Raw genomic sequence first — 16930 nt, 5'->3', positions numbered from 1 at the left:
GTATGTAACCCGAGGTACCACTATACTCTGCTACGCTTCTAGTTAAGACTTGTAATTCTATGAAAGACAGGTTTAATGGGATTCAAGATACGAGTCACAAATGCATTATGAACTTACAAATGCATTATGAACACATCACTGAAATGACTGGAAGTGTTGAATAATTCCTTTTAAAAGTTGCATATACTGAATTTCTCCTGACTTATCATGGAGACCAAAATACACATTACATTTAAAATATTGTGAATAAAATGCGCTTACACCAGCAGCTTTTATTCTGAAGGAAAGATGAGCTGATTTGGAAAATGCTTCTGCACCAGTTTCCTGCTGACCTCCCTCCACCCCCACTGCTATGTGCAAACAGCTAGTTTGTGGTCAAGTAGTAGTTGGGGGTGGTAGTGTGCATTGGCCTTCAGAATGTAGCCAGTTGGTTGTCACTCTGGAAGCTTCAGAGTTTAAGACATTCAACAGTTCACTCTTTAATCAGAAAACTTCATATTTCATCTGTCATGAATTTGTGTCGCTGTTTTGTCATATAATCAGACACGGTGAAATATACCTCTTTCTTGGATTAAATATGAATACAAAATAGAATTAATATAAACAATTAATAGTATGGAGACAACAGAAGGGAAATAGATATTACAGAACCAAATTTGCTAAGATGGTTTCTTTTAAATTTATATTTACTTGCATCAATTAGGCAACAGAAGTGGAAGAATGGTTTCAACATTTTAATTCAATTCAAATCTTTATTGCTTAGCCAAGCCATCACAAAAAAAACTAAAAGTGCTGAACAAATCAAATAACTACCTAGATTTGCTAAAATGTAGTCAGGAGTGAATCTATATTGAGGGTTTTTGGGAGGGGAAATAGCATTTGCTATTTTTGTCTATTTTCTTTGCTTTCCACAAGTCCCAAGAGTACTGCATCAGCTTCCAGTAAAGTTGTGTCTGTTTTGGCTCCCAAGAATCTAGATGAAAGTTCAAGGTCAGTAAGTCTCAGCCGGACTTTGGATCCCTTCTGATATTTCCTGGTGAGAAAAAGGAAAAAATGTTCAGCACTGTTTGTACTTACATCTTCTCAAATAAGGCATTTCAAATTTGGCAATAATGTGACTGTGTTGAATTCTTTCATTTACCGTAAGATACAGGGATGCGGGTGGCGCTGTGGGTTAAACCACAGAGCCTAGGACTTGCCGATCAAAAGGTCAGCAGTTCTAATCCTCGCGATGGGGTGAGCTCCCGTTGCTCAGTCCCTGCTCCTGCCCACCTAGCAGTTCGAAAGCACGGCAAAGTACAAGTAGATAAATAGGTACCGCTCCAGCGGGAAGGTAAATGGCGTTTCCGTGCACTGCTCTGGTTCACCAAAAGCGGCTTAGTCATGCTGGCCACATGACCCGGAAGCTGTACGCTGGCTCCCTTGGCCAATAAAGCGAGATGAGCGCCACGACCCCTAATGGTCAGGGTCCCTTTACCTTTACCTTATCCTTTGTGATCTTCAATAAGCTGCTTCAAATGAAAAGCTATTTTGTTGTGGTGCTTGTCACCCAAGGTACAGATCCTCATGGAGCCTCATGTTTTTTATATAGTTTGACAATAAAACAAACATCAAATCACAGAACACATCTGTGGCCTATAATCTGAGAGGACCCCTTGTAAAAATTATGAGGGTACTTAAAGACCCATGCTTTCTATTCATGTTTTTGTGTTGTGATAGCACTAGAAAGTACCAGCGCCATAATTTTAGGGTTCAGTCAATGGAGACATGAGATCTGTGATTCGATGGTGGTTTGAGAGAGGGGGGAACTATGGGGAAAATATCCAATTTCAAGAGTTTCCATTTAACTTAGTCTGGCTTTTGTGTGTGTGCATCTCTCCTGTCTGCTGCAGTACCTTCCTGGTCACCTTGTAGCACTGGTAACAGTAACAAGGAGCTATACAGTTGAAGGCTTTATTGCATGGGTAGGCAAACTACGGCCCAGGGGCCAGATCCGGCCCAATCGCCTTCTAAATCCGGCCCACGTATGATCAGGGAATCAGTGTGTTTTTACAGGAGTAGAATGTGTACTTTTATTTAAAATGCATCTCTGGGTTATTTGTGGGGCATAGGAATTTGTTCTCCCCCAACCAAATATAGTTCAGCTCCCCACATGGTCTGAGGGACAATGGACTGGCCCCTGCTGAAAAAGTTTGCTGACCCCTGATATTTTGATCAGTCAATGCAAGCTATATCTGGAAACATTCTATTGTTATCCTAGGTTCTGCCACCACCAAGTTCCTCTATGGTTACAAGAAAGGAGAAATCTCATCATTAAAGATTGAAATGGCAAATAAGGTATAGCATGTGAAAAGTTCAGTTCTGACTTCCAGTTGCACTTTCCATCGCTTAATTTTTTTTTGCAATAGCCGGAGCCAAACAAATATTAGTTTTTGCCTTAAAGACTCTCATTTACTATGCACCCAAAGGAGCCTGCTTGTCTGAACAGGATAGAAAGAGAGCAATTAAATCTGATTTTGCAATTCTGCATGAGGGGGTGATTTGAAAGCTTTTCACTTGGAGATTTTTATTTTTACTTTTTTACATTTTCCCCCATAGGCATTCCTTAGCATGTGCCAATTCTCTCTAGAAATTGCTTTGCTTTCTTAGAAGGAATTCTCTGTGCTAAGGCTTTGACATGATGAATGCAAAGCACACTGAAGTGAAGAGACCCATCATCTGTTTGGGTATGGATTCATGCTAGAAAAAAAACTTACTGGTACTTCTTTATAACTGGAGCTTCCTGGCTATTACATACACCTCATCCCACTAACACCTGCCATAGCCTTGAAATTAGGAATGGACCTAATTAGTGAGAGAACTCTCACTACAACTAGTTGGAAGAACTAGCTGTCAGTTACTGTTGCAAGCCAAGCCACTATAAAATTTTTGCTTTGTTTTGCCGATCATCAGGGCTTCCAATACAGTTATACAGTACAGTACGTAGTATTCAAAGCCTAAAACAACTGTCATAAGCAGGCCACAATGGAGTCTCCAGTGTAGGGGTAGCCTATGTATCGCTCTCTACACATTGTGGGCTATACTGTTGAGCAGCTCCATCCCGCATGGCTAATGGTCGGTGATGATGGGAGATGAAGTTCCCAACACCTGGAGAGTTCCACACTGGTTCAGGAAAATTCAATATACAAGATGAGTGCTATCACAGGATGTTTTGGTTTCTCTCCCCAGTCCAGATAAACGGCCAGGCATGCAACAGAACACACTTCAGTCGGATTTCCTGTGATGAGATATTCTGATTTTTAGGACAGCTGAGAATAAATTATTATTATTGCAGAATTGTTTATTTTTTAGGAACAGCTTTTTGTATGGTAGAAAGGGGGTGGGTTTGCATTATACACGTCATTTTCATTCAAATGTACACAAAGCCAATCTCCTTCCCAAAGTACTGGACAAAATAATACCATTTAAAAAAGAAAGGCCCATGTGGGATTCAGAAAATTACAGATTTGCTAATCTAAGTGCTATAAAACAGGCACACTGCTGAAAACATTAAAACAAAAGAACTAACTGTATAAAAGAACAAGCCGTATGAAAGAAAAATCTGCATGGCTTCTGCAGTAGGTCACTTTTGACAGGTTGACAGATCCACACTAACTTGACACCATTTGGCATCAGGTGAATCTGTGCCCACCAGAAAGCAGAGGAGCCTGCATTTGGTGCTATATTTAAAAAGCTTTCAGTAGGGATTGACTTCAGCCAGGAGCTCCTGAGTGGAACCAATCTTAGCAGTGCTTAGACTCAGCACCAGATTTAAATAGCACTGAATGTAAGCCCTAATGTGAAGAAACGATCAGGAATGCACACCTGCTGCTGCAACTTTAACCTGTCTCACACCTGATGTCATATGATGACAGGTAGTGGGGTGGCTGGTTGAACATTCTGCCCACGGACCAGAGGTTTCCCTTTCCTGGCATAGGGTGATAGCAAACAAAATCATACTCAAGAGTAGAGCCACTAAAATCAATGTTCCTAAGACAAGTGATTTCAATTGTTCTGAGAGTATGACTAATATCAACAAAAAATAAATTTATTTTAAAAATACATAAGTAAAGCATTCTGGGCTGCAAACTCTCTTTTAATAAAAAAAATTCCAACAGTAATCTGTATACTGTTGCTGCTGCCCATTGAAAAAGTTGTGTGCTGTAGAATGTTGCATCTAGAGAGATTTTTTTTCCAGGGGATGGGGGTGGGGAATCACCTTTCTCTTCTTTTTTAAGGCATATCTGCCTCCCTGTGGGACTTATATACATTTCCTTTCAAATCAAAGATGAAACCTGTAACCTTTTCATTGTGGCAAAACGCAGAAGAATTTGACAACTGAAACTCAGGAAAAGTAACTCCTGTCATCGCAAAACTTGTATTGCATGTGATTATGTCATAAAAAATAGTTAATGCCAGTCACCTTTCAAGGCAGTATTATAGAATTTATCACCTAATTTGAGATGAAACGCCATCTCAAAAGGACAGTGACAGGAGATAACTGTCTCTTTCCTTCAGACTGTCTGAAGTACCTGCACATCTATGCATAACATCAAAATAACTCTTCCTTGCTCTGCCAGCCATATGTTTCCAGTACCATAAGGTTTACATACTTTTTGGGTGCCTCTTGTCAAGCATCAGAGCTTGAATAGCAAAAAGACAGAAGCAAGCAAGCAAGCACACATGCCAAGAGCCCTTAAATGTCACAATAGCCCGCTTACATCAAGACATCTTTCTGTACCCCATATTATCGTCTGGTTCTGGAGGGTGAAGTTGCAAAATGCTAAAAAATAATGGGCCGAACCATAATTCTCCCCATAGCAGCCAGTGTGTGCAAGCAGATATGTAACAATATGCAAACCTTTCCCAGTGTAAGATCTGTGAAACTTGAAAATATTTCACTGAATCCAAGGGTATGTTTTGCCTCTCATTACTATTTAACAATAATGATGTGGGAAACATTTATTTGTTACCACTCTGAATGTAATAATATTTCAGTTGGATGAAAAGCAATGCAAGTTGCTTTGCGTGTTCATTCAAACTGTTTTTAAACCTATTTTTAGTTGTTTTATTGTATATCTTATTGTAAGTACCTTGAGAATAATAAATAAAGCACAGCTTCACAATGAGAATGTAAGGCAACAAGACATCAAGCTGCCGTTTTACAAATGTTTTCGAATTTCATGCAGTTTTCTTTTTTTTAATGTAACTAGCTACTGTATTTCATTAGCCAAGTCCGTGGATTGTCTGTTCTTAGAAGTCCCATTCTGAGGGAGTGTAATGATTACTGCAGTGGTTTGCACCTTGAAAAGAAAAAGAATGACATGCTATCTGAGGTACAGAACTGACAAGAGGAGTCTGTATTCTGTAGTGTAGTTCAAGGCTGCTGTTAAGCTGAAATTTCAGCAAATGAATGGGTTTGTTCCTCAGCATCTCTCACACTTGAATTTCAACAGAATCAGGTCTCACACAAGGGAGAATAGTGATGATAGGGACTCCCACCAATGATATGGCTCAGCTTCCTTTGGTCATGTAAGTTCAGAGCTATGTTGGTGCTCCCAGAGGCTCAGGTTACAACAGACTACTTTCCTGATACAGGAAGCTGGGCTACCAGGAGCAAACAACAATAGTCTGTCAACATTTGCATTGGTTCCCTATTTATCTTGTCTTCTAGGTTCAAATCAAGAGCTATTTTTGACCCACACAACCCAAAAATTGTTATGGTCCAAATACATAAGCCTGCATATTCCTGTACTGTATTAAGTAAGATGCATTTCTGCCACACACACTCCTAAACACAGTTAAGTCCTTTCTATTTCAACTTTTTCAGCGACAATGGTGAATCCAGCAGGTTGGCAGTTTCAAAGTTTGAGGTTTTAAGCTTTCTTACATTGGATTTAAAATTGGGATTCGTGGTTACATCCAATGTTGTATGTGCAGAAGGCAGCTCATGCAAGCAATCTTGCCCTTCTCACACCCCACACACCCCTGAAAAGCTTTCCCAAGGGCCTGAAGACCTAGTGAACATTGTGAGCTGCATTTTGCAGGGCCTCATGCGAGGTGGGAGGAATCTTGCACCACACAAACAAAGCTCCTAGTTTCTCCTTCCACTACAGTCCTGTAAAACAAAACCCACAGTTGTCTGGTAGGTCCTCTATCCAACTTTCTGGAAATGGTACAGGTAACTTCAGAGGAACAGAGAAAGATTTGTTATGTAAACTGCTGTTGACTCAAGCACTACTGGGTGTACCCCCAAGATCTTTTGTCCTTTTCTAATTTTGTGGATACTTACTCCAAGCCTCTGGGAAGTGGTAGCCTATACAGTTACAAAGATAGATGTTTATTGTGTGGCTCTTTTTTATTATTTTTCAAGAAGAGATTCTATTCCACCTCTAGGGTCAAAACTCCTGTAATTCATGTTGTTAAATCTTGAAACGCACAGAAGCGGCATTGATACCTAGAATTGAAGCAAGCCACATGACTATGCTAACTATGTGAAGCATACCTCGTAAGACTGTCTGCCGGAGGAGTATGTTATTAGCCAGGCTTGGATGAAACAATCCACTGCTCACAAAACTACTTTAAATGTACAGTCTCCACTAGAGTGGGGGGAAAGTCAGAAAACTAAAACAATACATTATACTACATTCCCATCACTGCAGCAGTTCCCACCACAGGCAGCACTTTGTCTTCAACAAAGAGACTCACATTCTATGCTACTAAAATCTCTATACTGGCTAATACTGTAAGAACGCCAAGAGGAACATCTGTGTGCTCAGAACTATACAAACCCAGCTTTAAATAAAAACCCTCACAAACAATGCTCATGTGATTGCTTGGTTAGGAGGCACTCCTACATTCTCTTCCCATATCCTCAAATGTATTTTATTATTTTTATCCAAACGCATGTTTCATTGTCTAAATTAATTGAGTTTCATGAAGTTTATCTTCTATCACCAACACTGATTTGCATTTCTTTTTAGAATAAGCAACTGCTGTAGAAGCAGAATTCATCACTGAGTAGCATTAATGCCAGGTATAATGGTTGCAGTTTAATCACAGAATAAAACTAATATGAGATTACTGTAAATCCTAAGGATAATGTATATTGTACTACAGAAAATCATGGTGACAGCCACCAGTTTTTCAAACCGTTATAATGGGGAAAATGTTGTAATTCATCATGATTTTAACAAGAGACTCACAAACACATATATGCACACAATGAGCTGCAGCATAAAAAACTTCAAAACTGCACATTTTAAAAATTATTTATATGGAGGCATAATCTTCAGATATGGGGAATTCAACTAAAAGTACTTCTTCGTTTTATGGTTTGTGAGGTTTTTATTGTGTTCAATGGTATGTTATTTATCACAGAATTATAGAACTGTAAAAGTTGGAAGGCACCCAGAGAGTCATCTGGTCCAACCCCTTGCAATGCAGGAATCTCAACTAAAGCATCCATGACAGATGCCCAAACAACCACTGCTTAAAAGCCTCCAAGGAAGGAAAGTCCACAACCTTCTGTGGGAGTCTGTTCCACTGTCAAACAGTTCTTACGTGTGTTTAAGAATTACTGTCAGGTGCCTTGGTGGGTCTCTTCAACTGAAGGGCTGGGCAAAATTATGTCAGTTAATAAATGAAGCCAGAATCAGACATTGCTCCTAAACACTCCCAGTTAATTAGTAAATACACATTTTTAAGCATTTTTAGTTCTAAGACCACCTTGCACCAAACATTAATATGGTAGCTGAAATTTATAGTAATAGCTATTAAAAATGAGAAAACATTAAAATGAGAAGTGGGAAAAAGTGATCATGTGCACCACGTTAAAGTCTATTTTAATTAACTTAAATGATTGCCCCCCCGGCAAAAAAAATCAGGATCATGCATATATGAAGTATGGATGCAATGCATACCCTAAATGTAACTTGTATTCACAGTATTTCTTTCAAACAGGACAAAACTATGTTTTGAAGTTAAAAAAAAAATACTTCTGATCTTATTGATGCTGCACAAAATGTCAATAATAACAATAAGGAATATCATTTTTTCAACTCACTGTATCTGGGCCTTGTATTTTTTGTTTTTGTTATGTGCAACTAAAATAGCCCCCCTACTACTTTTCATATATTCCCTTTTTTGGGGAAAAAATTATTGATTCATATCCCTGTAGACATACTGTTTGAATAAACCATTATTCTGTATGTTATTTAAACTGTATGTTCTTTAGGATGTGTCTGAGCAATTTCATCTGGGAACTGTTGGCCACCACAAGGGGTTTTCTATCATCGTCTTCTCCAATAAACCTATAGTACAGCAGATCTACTGTGGGTCTTAGTCTGATAACAAATCTGTCGTTTCAGATCAAATAGGTGTCACAGGTTCATAAGTTCCCACTGTGAAGTCCTTCAAGTGTGTGTGTGCTTAACACTGAGGAATATGTGGCTGTATTACAGAACTTGGCTACAGGCCACAATTATGCAGTACACTCTAGAATGTAAGTGGGTAAATAATGGTTAATTGTGTTGTATTGTATTTTTTATTTACTTTGTTGGAAGCCGCCCAGAGTGGCTGGGGAAACCCAGCCAGATGGGCAGGGTATAAATAATTTACTAGTAGTAGTAGTAATGGGACATCAGGGTAAGTATAGCAGTCAGTGCAAAAACGGGGGTTTTCAGGACCACCATAGTAAATTAATTTAAATTTTACATGGATGCAATTCATAATGGGCACAGTTAGTAATAAAGAATACTTGGTTTGAGTCAAACATAAAGCTGTCCTAAAATAAGTGGATAGTGTGATAGGATTATGGCATATTCTATTTATTATAGCACCACCTATAGGCCATGATCAGAGTTTTTGCTCTTTGCCTTGTTTCTCTCAAGCACAGCTTGTTGAGGTCCCAGGCAGCGGTGATTCAGCTTGCTCCATCTAACAAAGAGATCATTCCACATAAGGGGCAACAAAAGGGGGCATTAAGGAGGCAGGTAGATTTCTTCACAGTCTCAGTTCATCAAAGTCCCCTGCTTGGTAACATCTCCCCACCCCACCCCCCACCCTGGAATCATCTGCATGAAACAATTCAGTACTGCAAATCAAGATGTGTTCTCTTAGTTGTGCTGCTGCAGCTTTGTAAGGACCATCAGAGCTACCACCTTCCAAGGAAAATGCTGTATTGTTTAGGCAGATGTTTGGATGTAAAATTTTCTGCATAGCTTTTCTGTGATGGAAAGCATTTGTTTTCCTGAGTATGGCTGCAAATTAATATCAGCTGCATTCACACATGACTAAGCCATGGCCTGTTTAACAAATCACAGATTGTCTCACAGATGAGCAAACAAGCCATGGTTTGTTTCTCCAAACCTTGATTTGTTCTCCAGTTGCTACTGGCTCTGTAGCTTGGGAAGGTTGGATGGCTGAACTAACCACAGCTATGCCATGCTGTTCCATTTCGACCAAATAAAAACAAGCCTTGCCCTAACATTGTGATTTGTTGCCAGGAAACAAACCATGGTTAATCTGCTTGGCTGGGTCTGGGCATTCAAACAAACCACACTTTTAAAAATGTGCTGCACTTCAGTCTGACGTTTTCAGGCTTATAACCTCATTTAAACGAAATGAAAGTATATAAAGGCCTCCTTCCTTATACCAACCATCTTGGGTCCTATGACTGACAGGAGAGGCCCTGTAGGTAGTAGTGCCAGCAGGTGTTGCTTGGTCAGGGCCTTCTCAGTGGCTGATCCTCATTTGTAGAATGTCTTCCCTGGTGAAGTGTGTCTGTCTCCCATGTTAATATTCAGGAGGAATGGAAAACCTTCCTGTTCAGTGAGTCATTTAGTAACTTAAAACATACTGTTTCTGGCAATGCTGAAAGTATTAGCTATGAAGGTATGTTACTGTTTTATAATGTTGTGAAGATGTTTTTAAATGTGTTTCTATTTTATTTTAATTGTATTGTTTTACTATTTGTTGTTTGCTGCACCATGCTACTTTGGCAGGATGGTAGGAAATAAAATAAATCTATGAAGATACTACAGTACTAAGAGCATAATGAACCCATATTTTTTCAGTAGTATACATTTCTGAGAAAATATAATAAATTCAGATTAAGTTTACTGATTTGATCATAAGAAGTTTAAAATACCAACTAGAAATTATATTATATGTAAGCCTACATATTGGTGAAACAATCACAGCAGCTTTAACTAATTTTGCTCTTATTAGGAAAAACAAAATAAATTACTATGCTATATTTATCCTTTCTGACCCAAAGAAAGTCAGCAAAGTACCCTATTAAAATAGGAGGAAGTAGCTGATGCTAAAATGAAATATAAACAGGCCTTTTGTAGTTATGTTGCACAGATGCATAACATATGCATAACATATGTAAAACCCAGCCAGATGGAAAGGGTATAAATTATTATTATTATTATTATTATTATTATTATTATTATTATTATTAATACATGCTATTTTAAAAAATAAGCAACCGAAAAATATCAGAAGTCCCCTTCATAGCAACTTGGAACAAGCCTTTTCAGTGTAGCTGACCCTGTATTGTCATTCAACAGCATCCCTGTTGAAATCTGACAGATACCACTATTTGTCGTTTCCAGAAATAACTAAAAACATCCTTATGTCAACAAGCTTTTCAAAGCTTGGGGGGGGAAGCCGGATTTAGGTCTCTGCCCTGGTTGTTTATTTGCATTGTTTTTAAACTTATCTGTGGGAGAAGTTGCATTGTTTTAAAACCTACTTTTCATGATTTATTGCATAGTTGTAAGTCGCCTTAAAATTCATAAAATGTTGACCCGTAAATCAAATAAATAAAAATAAATGAATGGTTATACCTAACAAAGTCATCCATTAATTAGCACAAGGCCTTTTATCTGGGGGCAACCCAGTCAGATGGACGGGCTACAATTATAGTAGTAGTAGTAGTAGAAGAAGAATTACTACTACTACCTGTGCAATGGGACTTCCCTTCTCTCTTTCTCTCTCCTCTCACTATGCTACCCCCTGCAGCCCTCCCTATTCCGAGAGAGCAGGTTTGAGGGGAGAGGAAGTCCTGTTGTGGCAGTGGAAGTCACTGTGACTTGGTGGGAGCCAACAACAACAACAACAACAAAATAATAATAATAATAATAATAATAATAATAATAATAATAATAATAATGGTTTGTAGAAATGGAAGAGCCAAAATTTAGAGAACTGTACTGCGATTAAGATCTATTTCTCAATGAGTTGGTAAACCAGTATCTGGGCTGTCCCACTTGGTTCACATGATGAAATGATCTTCTACTTTCCTCCTGGATCTTAAGCCCTTCCTTCTAAGTCTAGCCTTCTCTATGACAGCAAGTTTTCTACATACAGGGTATGTAGTGGACAACATGCTAAACCTTGCTTTTGAACTGGCTTATCACAAACCAAACCATAATCAACATGAACTGCAGTTTGTTGATTTGGACAGCATGATAAAACTGTGATTAAGCAAAAATAGAAGTGAAACATTCCAAACTCCTCCTGTTGCTACCTGCTCCTGTCGCATGATGGAATGTCACAAAGTTTAATATAATAGTTCAGCCAGTAAAGCATGAGACTCTTAATCTCAGGGTTATGGGTTTGAGCCCCACGCTGGGCAAAAAAGATTGCTTCATTGCAGGGGGTTGGGCCAAATGACCCTTGTGGTCCCTTCCAACTCTACAATTCTATTATTAAGTCCCATCTGTAACTTTTAGGTGATGCAGTCTGGACACAAGTCTACAACATCAGTGAGAACCAGGCCCAAGGAGGACTAAATTTCAAGATCCTGTCCCTTTAAAAAAAAAAATAAGCAGGCCTCGTGGCCTGAAAATGTTGTATGAATTCATTTTTTTTAACGAATTAAAAAGACAACCAAGTCATGCCTTTTCAAACAGCTGATCTCTTGTAACTTAAAGCCATTGGTTCAAGTTCTACCCTCCTGAGCAGGAGAAAACAAGCATGCTCCCTCTTCCATGTGACAGCCTTTAAGAACACTCCAGATTGTTCACAGATTTCTACGGGTGAGAATCAAACTGCCAAGAACAAGAAAAAAGCCCACCTTCAGCTGGCGAGGGTTATCAGCCATTTCACAGCAGAGTACATTAAGACACACTACACAAATCATATACCTGAGTGTGAGCAAGATTAATTGAACCTAAGTATCTCTCTTTTTATTTGCCATCTCGGAAGGTGCTTGAAGCTTTCCCACAATATCAAGTTGCCTCTGTGTGTGGGTGTGGGTGTGTACACACCAAACACCTCAGAGATAATTCATTTCACTTTCAACCACTTTTTCAAACAAACTTTTCTAAACAAAAGCATTTATCTGCATTTAAGTGGCAGGTGAAATTCTAGCACACTTCTCAATAAAAAGAACAGAGCCGCTTTACTGTTCAACAAAAGATTGAGGAAAGTATTGGCAGTACCAGCAATCTAGAAATACCCTTGGGGTAAAGAATTATTCTGAAAGTTTTCTCACACTCAGACAAAAGGGGGAAAGCAGTGCGTATAAAGTGATTCTATCCACTGATGTACTGGGCCATCCAATCCCTCGTTAAACACTTTGAGACATCTAAATAATGTTAACAGTTGGCTCTCTGAGACAGGAGGCTCCTGATTTGGAAACCTAAACAGGAAAGCAGATATTGACTGCAGTTTATGAGAATTACTTTCTTTTAAAATATATTGTTTATTAAGATCATAATTTGAATAGCATTTAATTGTGAAGTTTATTTGACAATAAAGATATTATTATTATTATTATTATTATTATTATTATTATTATTATTATTATTTTACTAAAATATTATTATTAAAAAATATACAAATATCAAGCGCATATCAACATGGAACCAAACAATAATTTTCAAAATTTACCATCTAATAAATTCCAAATCCAGTTCAGATATAAAAAGAAGTTAGTATTCAATACTTAGCTTACAACTTTACATCAGCTTTTGCCATTCCACTGCCCATTTTTTCAAGGCTGTTCATTTTACTATCTTTAATTGCTCTGGTATCATATTTAATCATTCTCTCTTTTTTTTGGTTCTTTGTTTACCTCTCAATACATAACACAGAATTCCAGTGGTGCTTAATACATATATCAGCTATTTCTGATATAACTTGTGGCAAATTTGCTTTATATAATCAACGGGTTGAGGTTGAATCCTGACGAGACAGAAGTACTGTTTGTAGGAGCAGGGTAGGCGGGTCGGGGTGGGCTCCCTGGTCCTGAATGGGGTAACTGTGTCGTTAAAGGATCAGGCATCAGGATCAATTTGGACTCACAGCTGTCCATGGAGGTGCAGGTTAACTTTGTGTCCAGGACAGTATCTACCAGCTTCATCTGGGATTCTGGCTGGGACCCTATCTGCCTGCACACTGTCTCGCCAGAGTGGTACATGCACTGGTTATCTCCCGCTTCGACGATTGCAATGCACTCTATGTGGGGCTACCTTTGAAGATGACTCAGAAACTACAACTAATCCAGAATGCTGCAGCTAGACTGGTGACTGGGAGTGGCCACTGGGACCATATAACACCAGTCCTAAATGATCTTCACTGGCTCCCAGTACATTTCCAAGCACAATTTAAAATGTTGGTGCTGACTTTTACAGCCTTTTACAGCCTCAGCCCTGTATACCTGAAGGAGTGTCTCCATCCCCATTGTTCAGCCCGGACACTGAGGTCCACTTCCAAGGGCCCTCTGGCAGTTCCCTCACTCTAAAAAATGAAGTTACAAGGAGCCAGGAAGAGGGCCTTCTCTGTATTCGCGTGTACCCTGTGGAACACCCTCCCGTCAACTCCAGTAAACGTGAAAGAAGTAGAAACGCATCTTTTTAAATTCCAAGCACTCTACTTCTAAGATTTTAATTATAACCATACCACAGAAAGATAAAATATTTATAAGAAAATAGAAATTTCCACATTTTTAAGTGAGCATTGAAGTGAAATGCAGGGACAAAAGAAATAAGAATAGAAAACTTCTAACATGTACTCCAAAGCCTCTCTGCCTATATGGAAGAGACATCCATCACATTGTTGCTGAACAACTTGTTTTGGGTACTAGAGATTTTATGAAACGTAGGCCTTCCTCTTCCATAAGAAAGGGCATTTTGCTCAATACCAAGATCCTCTCATGCCTTGCAATTTAATTTTCAAGCACTCCTTATCCCAGAAAGTTTATATTAAAAACTACAAGAGGCTCAAAAGTGTAATGCACTGTGTCACTGGAGCCTGATCTGAACAATGGCTGGTATTATCACATGGAAAAGACTAGTACAACTGCATATTAAATATCCCATTCTGCTTCTGGCCTTTCTTTGCACTCCCCACTTTAAAGAAAATGTTCCCTGCATAATTTTGAAGAAAATGCTGAATGAAGTAACAAAGTCTGAAGTGGCTTAGGGGAAGGCGTTGGTCATTTACTGTTGACAGCCTGGCTTTATGTTACACACAGTATTTTTAGGCTTTTCACTAATCCCTCTTCTTTTTCATTCAGAACCTTATGTTACTTGAGAATTTGACAGGAAGTTTCGTACAGACAAGGCCTTCCACATATTGGCAGCTGATGACCAGATCAAACACCCGGATTGGAAGCTTTCATCCAACAAAGACTAAGCAAACAAATGCAAACTTTATTCTCTTTCTACAAAGTAGAGGGAGGAATACAATTTTCAAGTTTCATGAGTAACCCCAGGGGACCCACTGAAATAGGACTGTGACATATGATAGAACCACAGAGTACTGTAAAATGTGGTTTATTCTACTTATCTTTGGGGAAACTCATTTATGACATTCCTGCACTGCAGGGGGTTGGACTAGCTGACCCTCAGGACCCCTTCAAACTCTACAGTTCTATGATTCAATGAACCTATTCTTCCCCACAAGCCTTCATATGACAGCTGATGGTGGAACACTGAGGGGTGGGGTGGGGTGGGGAGGGAGACGGTGTTTGTCACGTACCCACCGTGTCGCCTTCTTAAGGAAACAGCTGCCAGAAAAACTGTTAAGGGGTTTTTGACCTTTTGCATCCCATTATAAAAGTTGTGTGTGGCCACCGTGGGATATGAAGTGGCTTTTTGATAAGTGTTATGCTCTCTTAAATAAAATTAATTGTTGAACTGTTAGTGCTATAGTCGTATTATAATCTTAATTCTATACAGTGGTACTTCTGGTTGCGAATGGGATCCGTTCCGGAGCCCTGTTCGCAACCTGAAAGGAACGCAACCCGCGTCTGCGCATGGGTGGGTCGCAATTACCACTTCTGCGCATGATGTCATTTTGTGTGTCTGCGCATGCGCGAGTAGCGAAACCTGGAAGTACCGGTAACCCTTTCCGGTACTTCCGGGTCGCCGTGGGACACAACCTGAAAAAACGTACCATGAAGCAAATGTAACAAGAGATATGACTGTATTATGGTTGTGACTCTCACCTTTGTACAGGAGACATTCCAGCCATGCAAAAGTAAGAGGTTTCTACACACACACACACACACACACACACACACACACACACACACACTTCTACATCCAGACAAGCAAGATGCACTATCCAATTTCAAGGACACATTCTAGCCAGGCAGTGGCTCTTGGGGAGGGCTCAGAGCAGGACTGAGGAGGGACGTGGCCTGGGAAAAAGTCAGGGTGGGGGCAACATTCAGTGGTGGCTTACAACTATCAACAAAGAATTATACCAAACAAGAATATCTACACCCTGAACCAATTTCTTGGTTCACCGCTCCCATCACTCCCTGTTGCTGCAGAGGAAACATGCATTTCCTCTCTGCTCCTCCAGCCAGTTAGTCATGTTACAGCTGGGGAGAAGCCAGAGATGTTTGGGGATTTCACCCAGTGCTGGTCATCATACAACTGACGGGCGAAGGAAAGATTATTTGTTGTGCTTTTAAAAAAACCACAATGCACCATATTCTCATATCTATCTTTTCAGTATGTCTGACTTCTGGCTAGAGATATAAACCTTTTTTGATTGTGCACCAATTGTAAATTCTTCTGAAGTTCCAAAGCTGATGTCAGACCCCACTGACTGAATAGTGCAGCTGTCAGTATAGGCAAAATGGTTCCTGTCCTAATCCTGTTCTGACCTCCGAGTGGAGCCTGAGAACCTGCCAGAAAGGTGCTCTCACAGTACCAGACATCAAGCAACAGCTGCACAAGTTGGGCAAATTCAGCAGCTGTTTTTTGTTGTTGTTTTTTGATATCATTCTGGACAGACTTCACATTTCACAATGATTTTGCAGAGCAGAAGACACAAAACATCTAAGAATTTCACGAATGTCTTGTTTTATTCAGAAGAAGATATAGAGAAATTGCCTTCACCGCTACCCAAGTTCTTTTCAAATTTCATGACTGATGCTCTCTCTCCAAGGCAGTACTGCCTTACTTTTTTGGTTTGTTTTTAATCTACTAAGTTAGCTTTAAGAAACAGACCTGAAAGAAAAAGACATTCATATGCCAATATGGAACATTAGATGTATTATTTGACTCTCCCTGACTCCTCAAGTGTTCTTACATTATCTCTTCTCTGTTGCTTGTTATCTGCTTTGTTTGCTTCTTTTTTCTGCTTGCTGTTAAAAGGTTGCACCTTGGGCCTCTCAAAAGTGGGACAAAAAATGAATGCGATACTGTATTATTATCCCCGACATGCTCCCACTGAGAGGAACAGTAGGGCTGGATCTCGATGCATCAAAGAAGCGTTTCAGTTAAAAGCGTTGTAAATTTAAACAGGGGAAACAGGTAGAGAAAAACGGGACTCCACATCGCCATCTGGTGGCACAATGTTATATATACAACGCAGATAAATCACTTTTTCTTTACCAATCTAGCTGAGACCTAGGATA

At 39.4% G+C, this 16930-nt stretch overlaps 1 protein-coding gene across 2 annotated transcripts in view; it reads right to left on the bottom strand.

The window, feature by feature from the left end:
- Window positions 1-732: 732 nt before the first annotated feature.
- Window positions 733-16930, bottom strand: part of MRPS28 (mitochondrial ribosomal protein S28) — a 35513-nt gene continuing 19315 nt past the window's right edge. For both annotated transcript variants that reach the window (XM_081919903.1, XM_081919902.1), the window contains exon 3: window positions 733-1033. In XM_081919903.1, coding sequence (XP_081776029.1) covers window positions 883-1033 — 151 coding nt within the window. In that variant the 3' untranslated portion in view covers window positions 733-882. The remainder of the gene's footprint in view (window positions 1034-16930) is intronic.

Source organism: Podarcis melisellensis (genome assembly GCF_964234715.1).
Source record: "Podarcis melisellensis genome assembly, chromosome: 7".
NCBI lineage: Eukaryota > Metazoa > Chordata > Lepidosauria > Squamata > Lacertidae > Podarcis > Podarcis melisellensis.
Note: the sequence above shows the minus strand (reverse complement) of the source record. Positions and strands in the feature narration are given on the sequence as shown.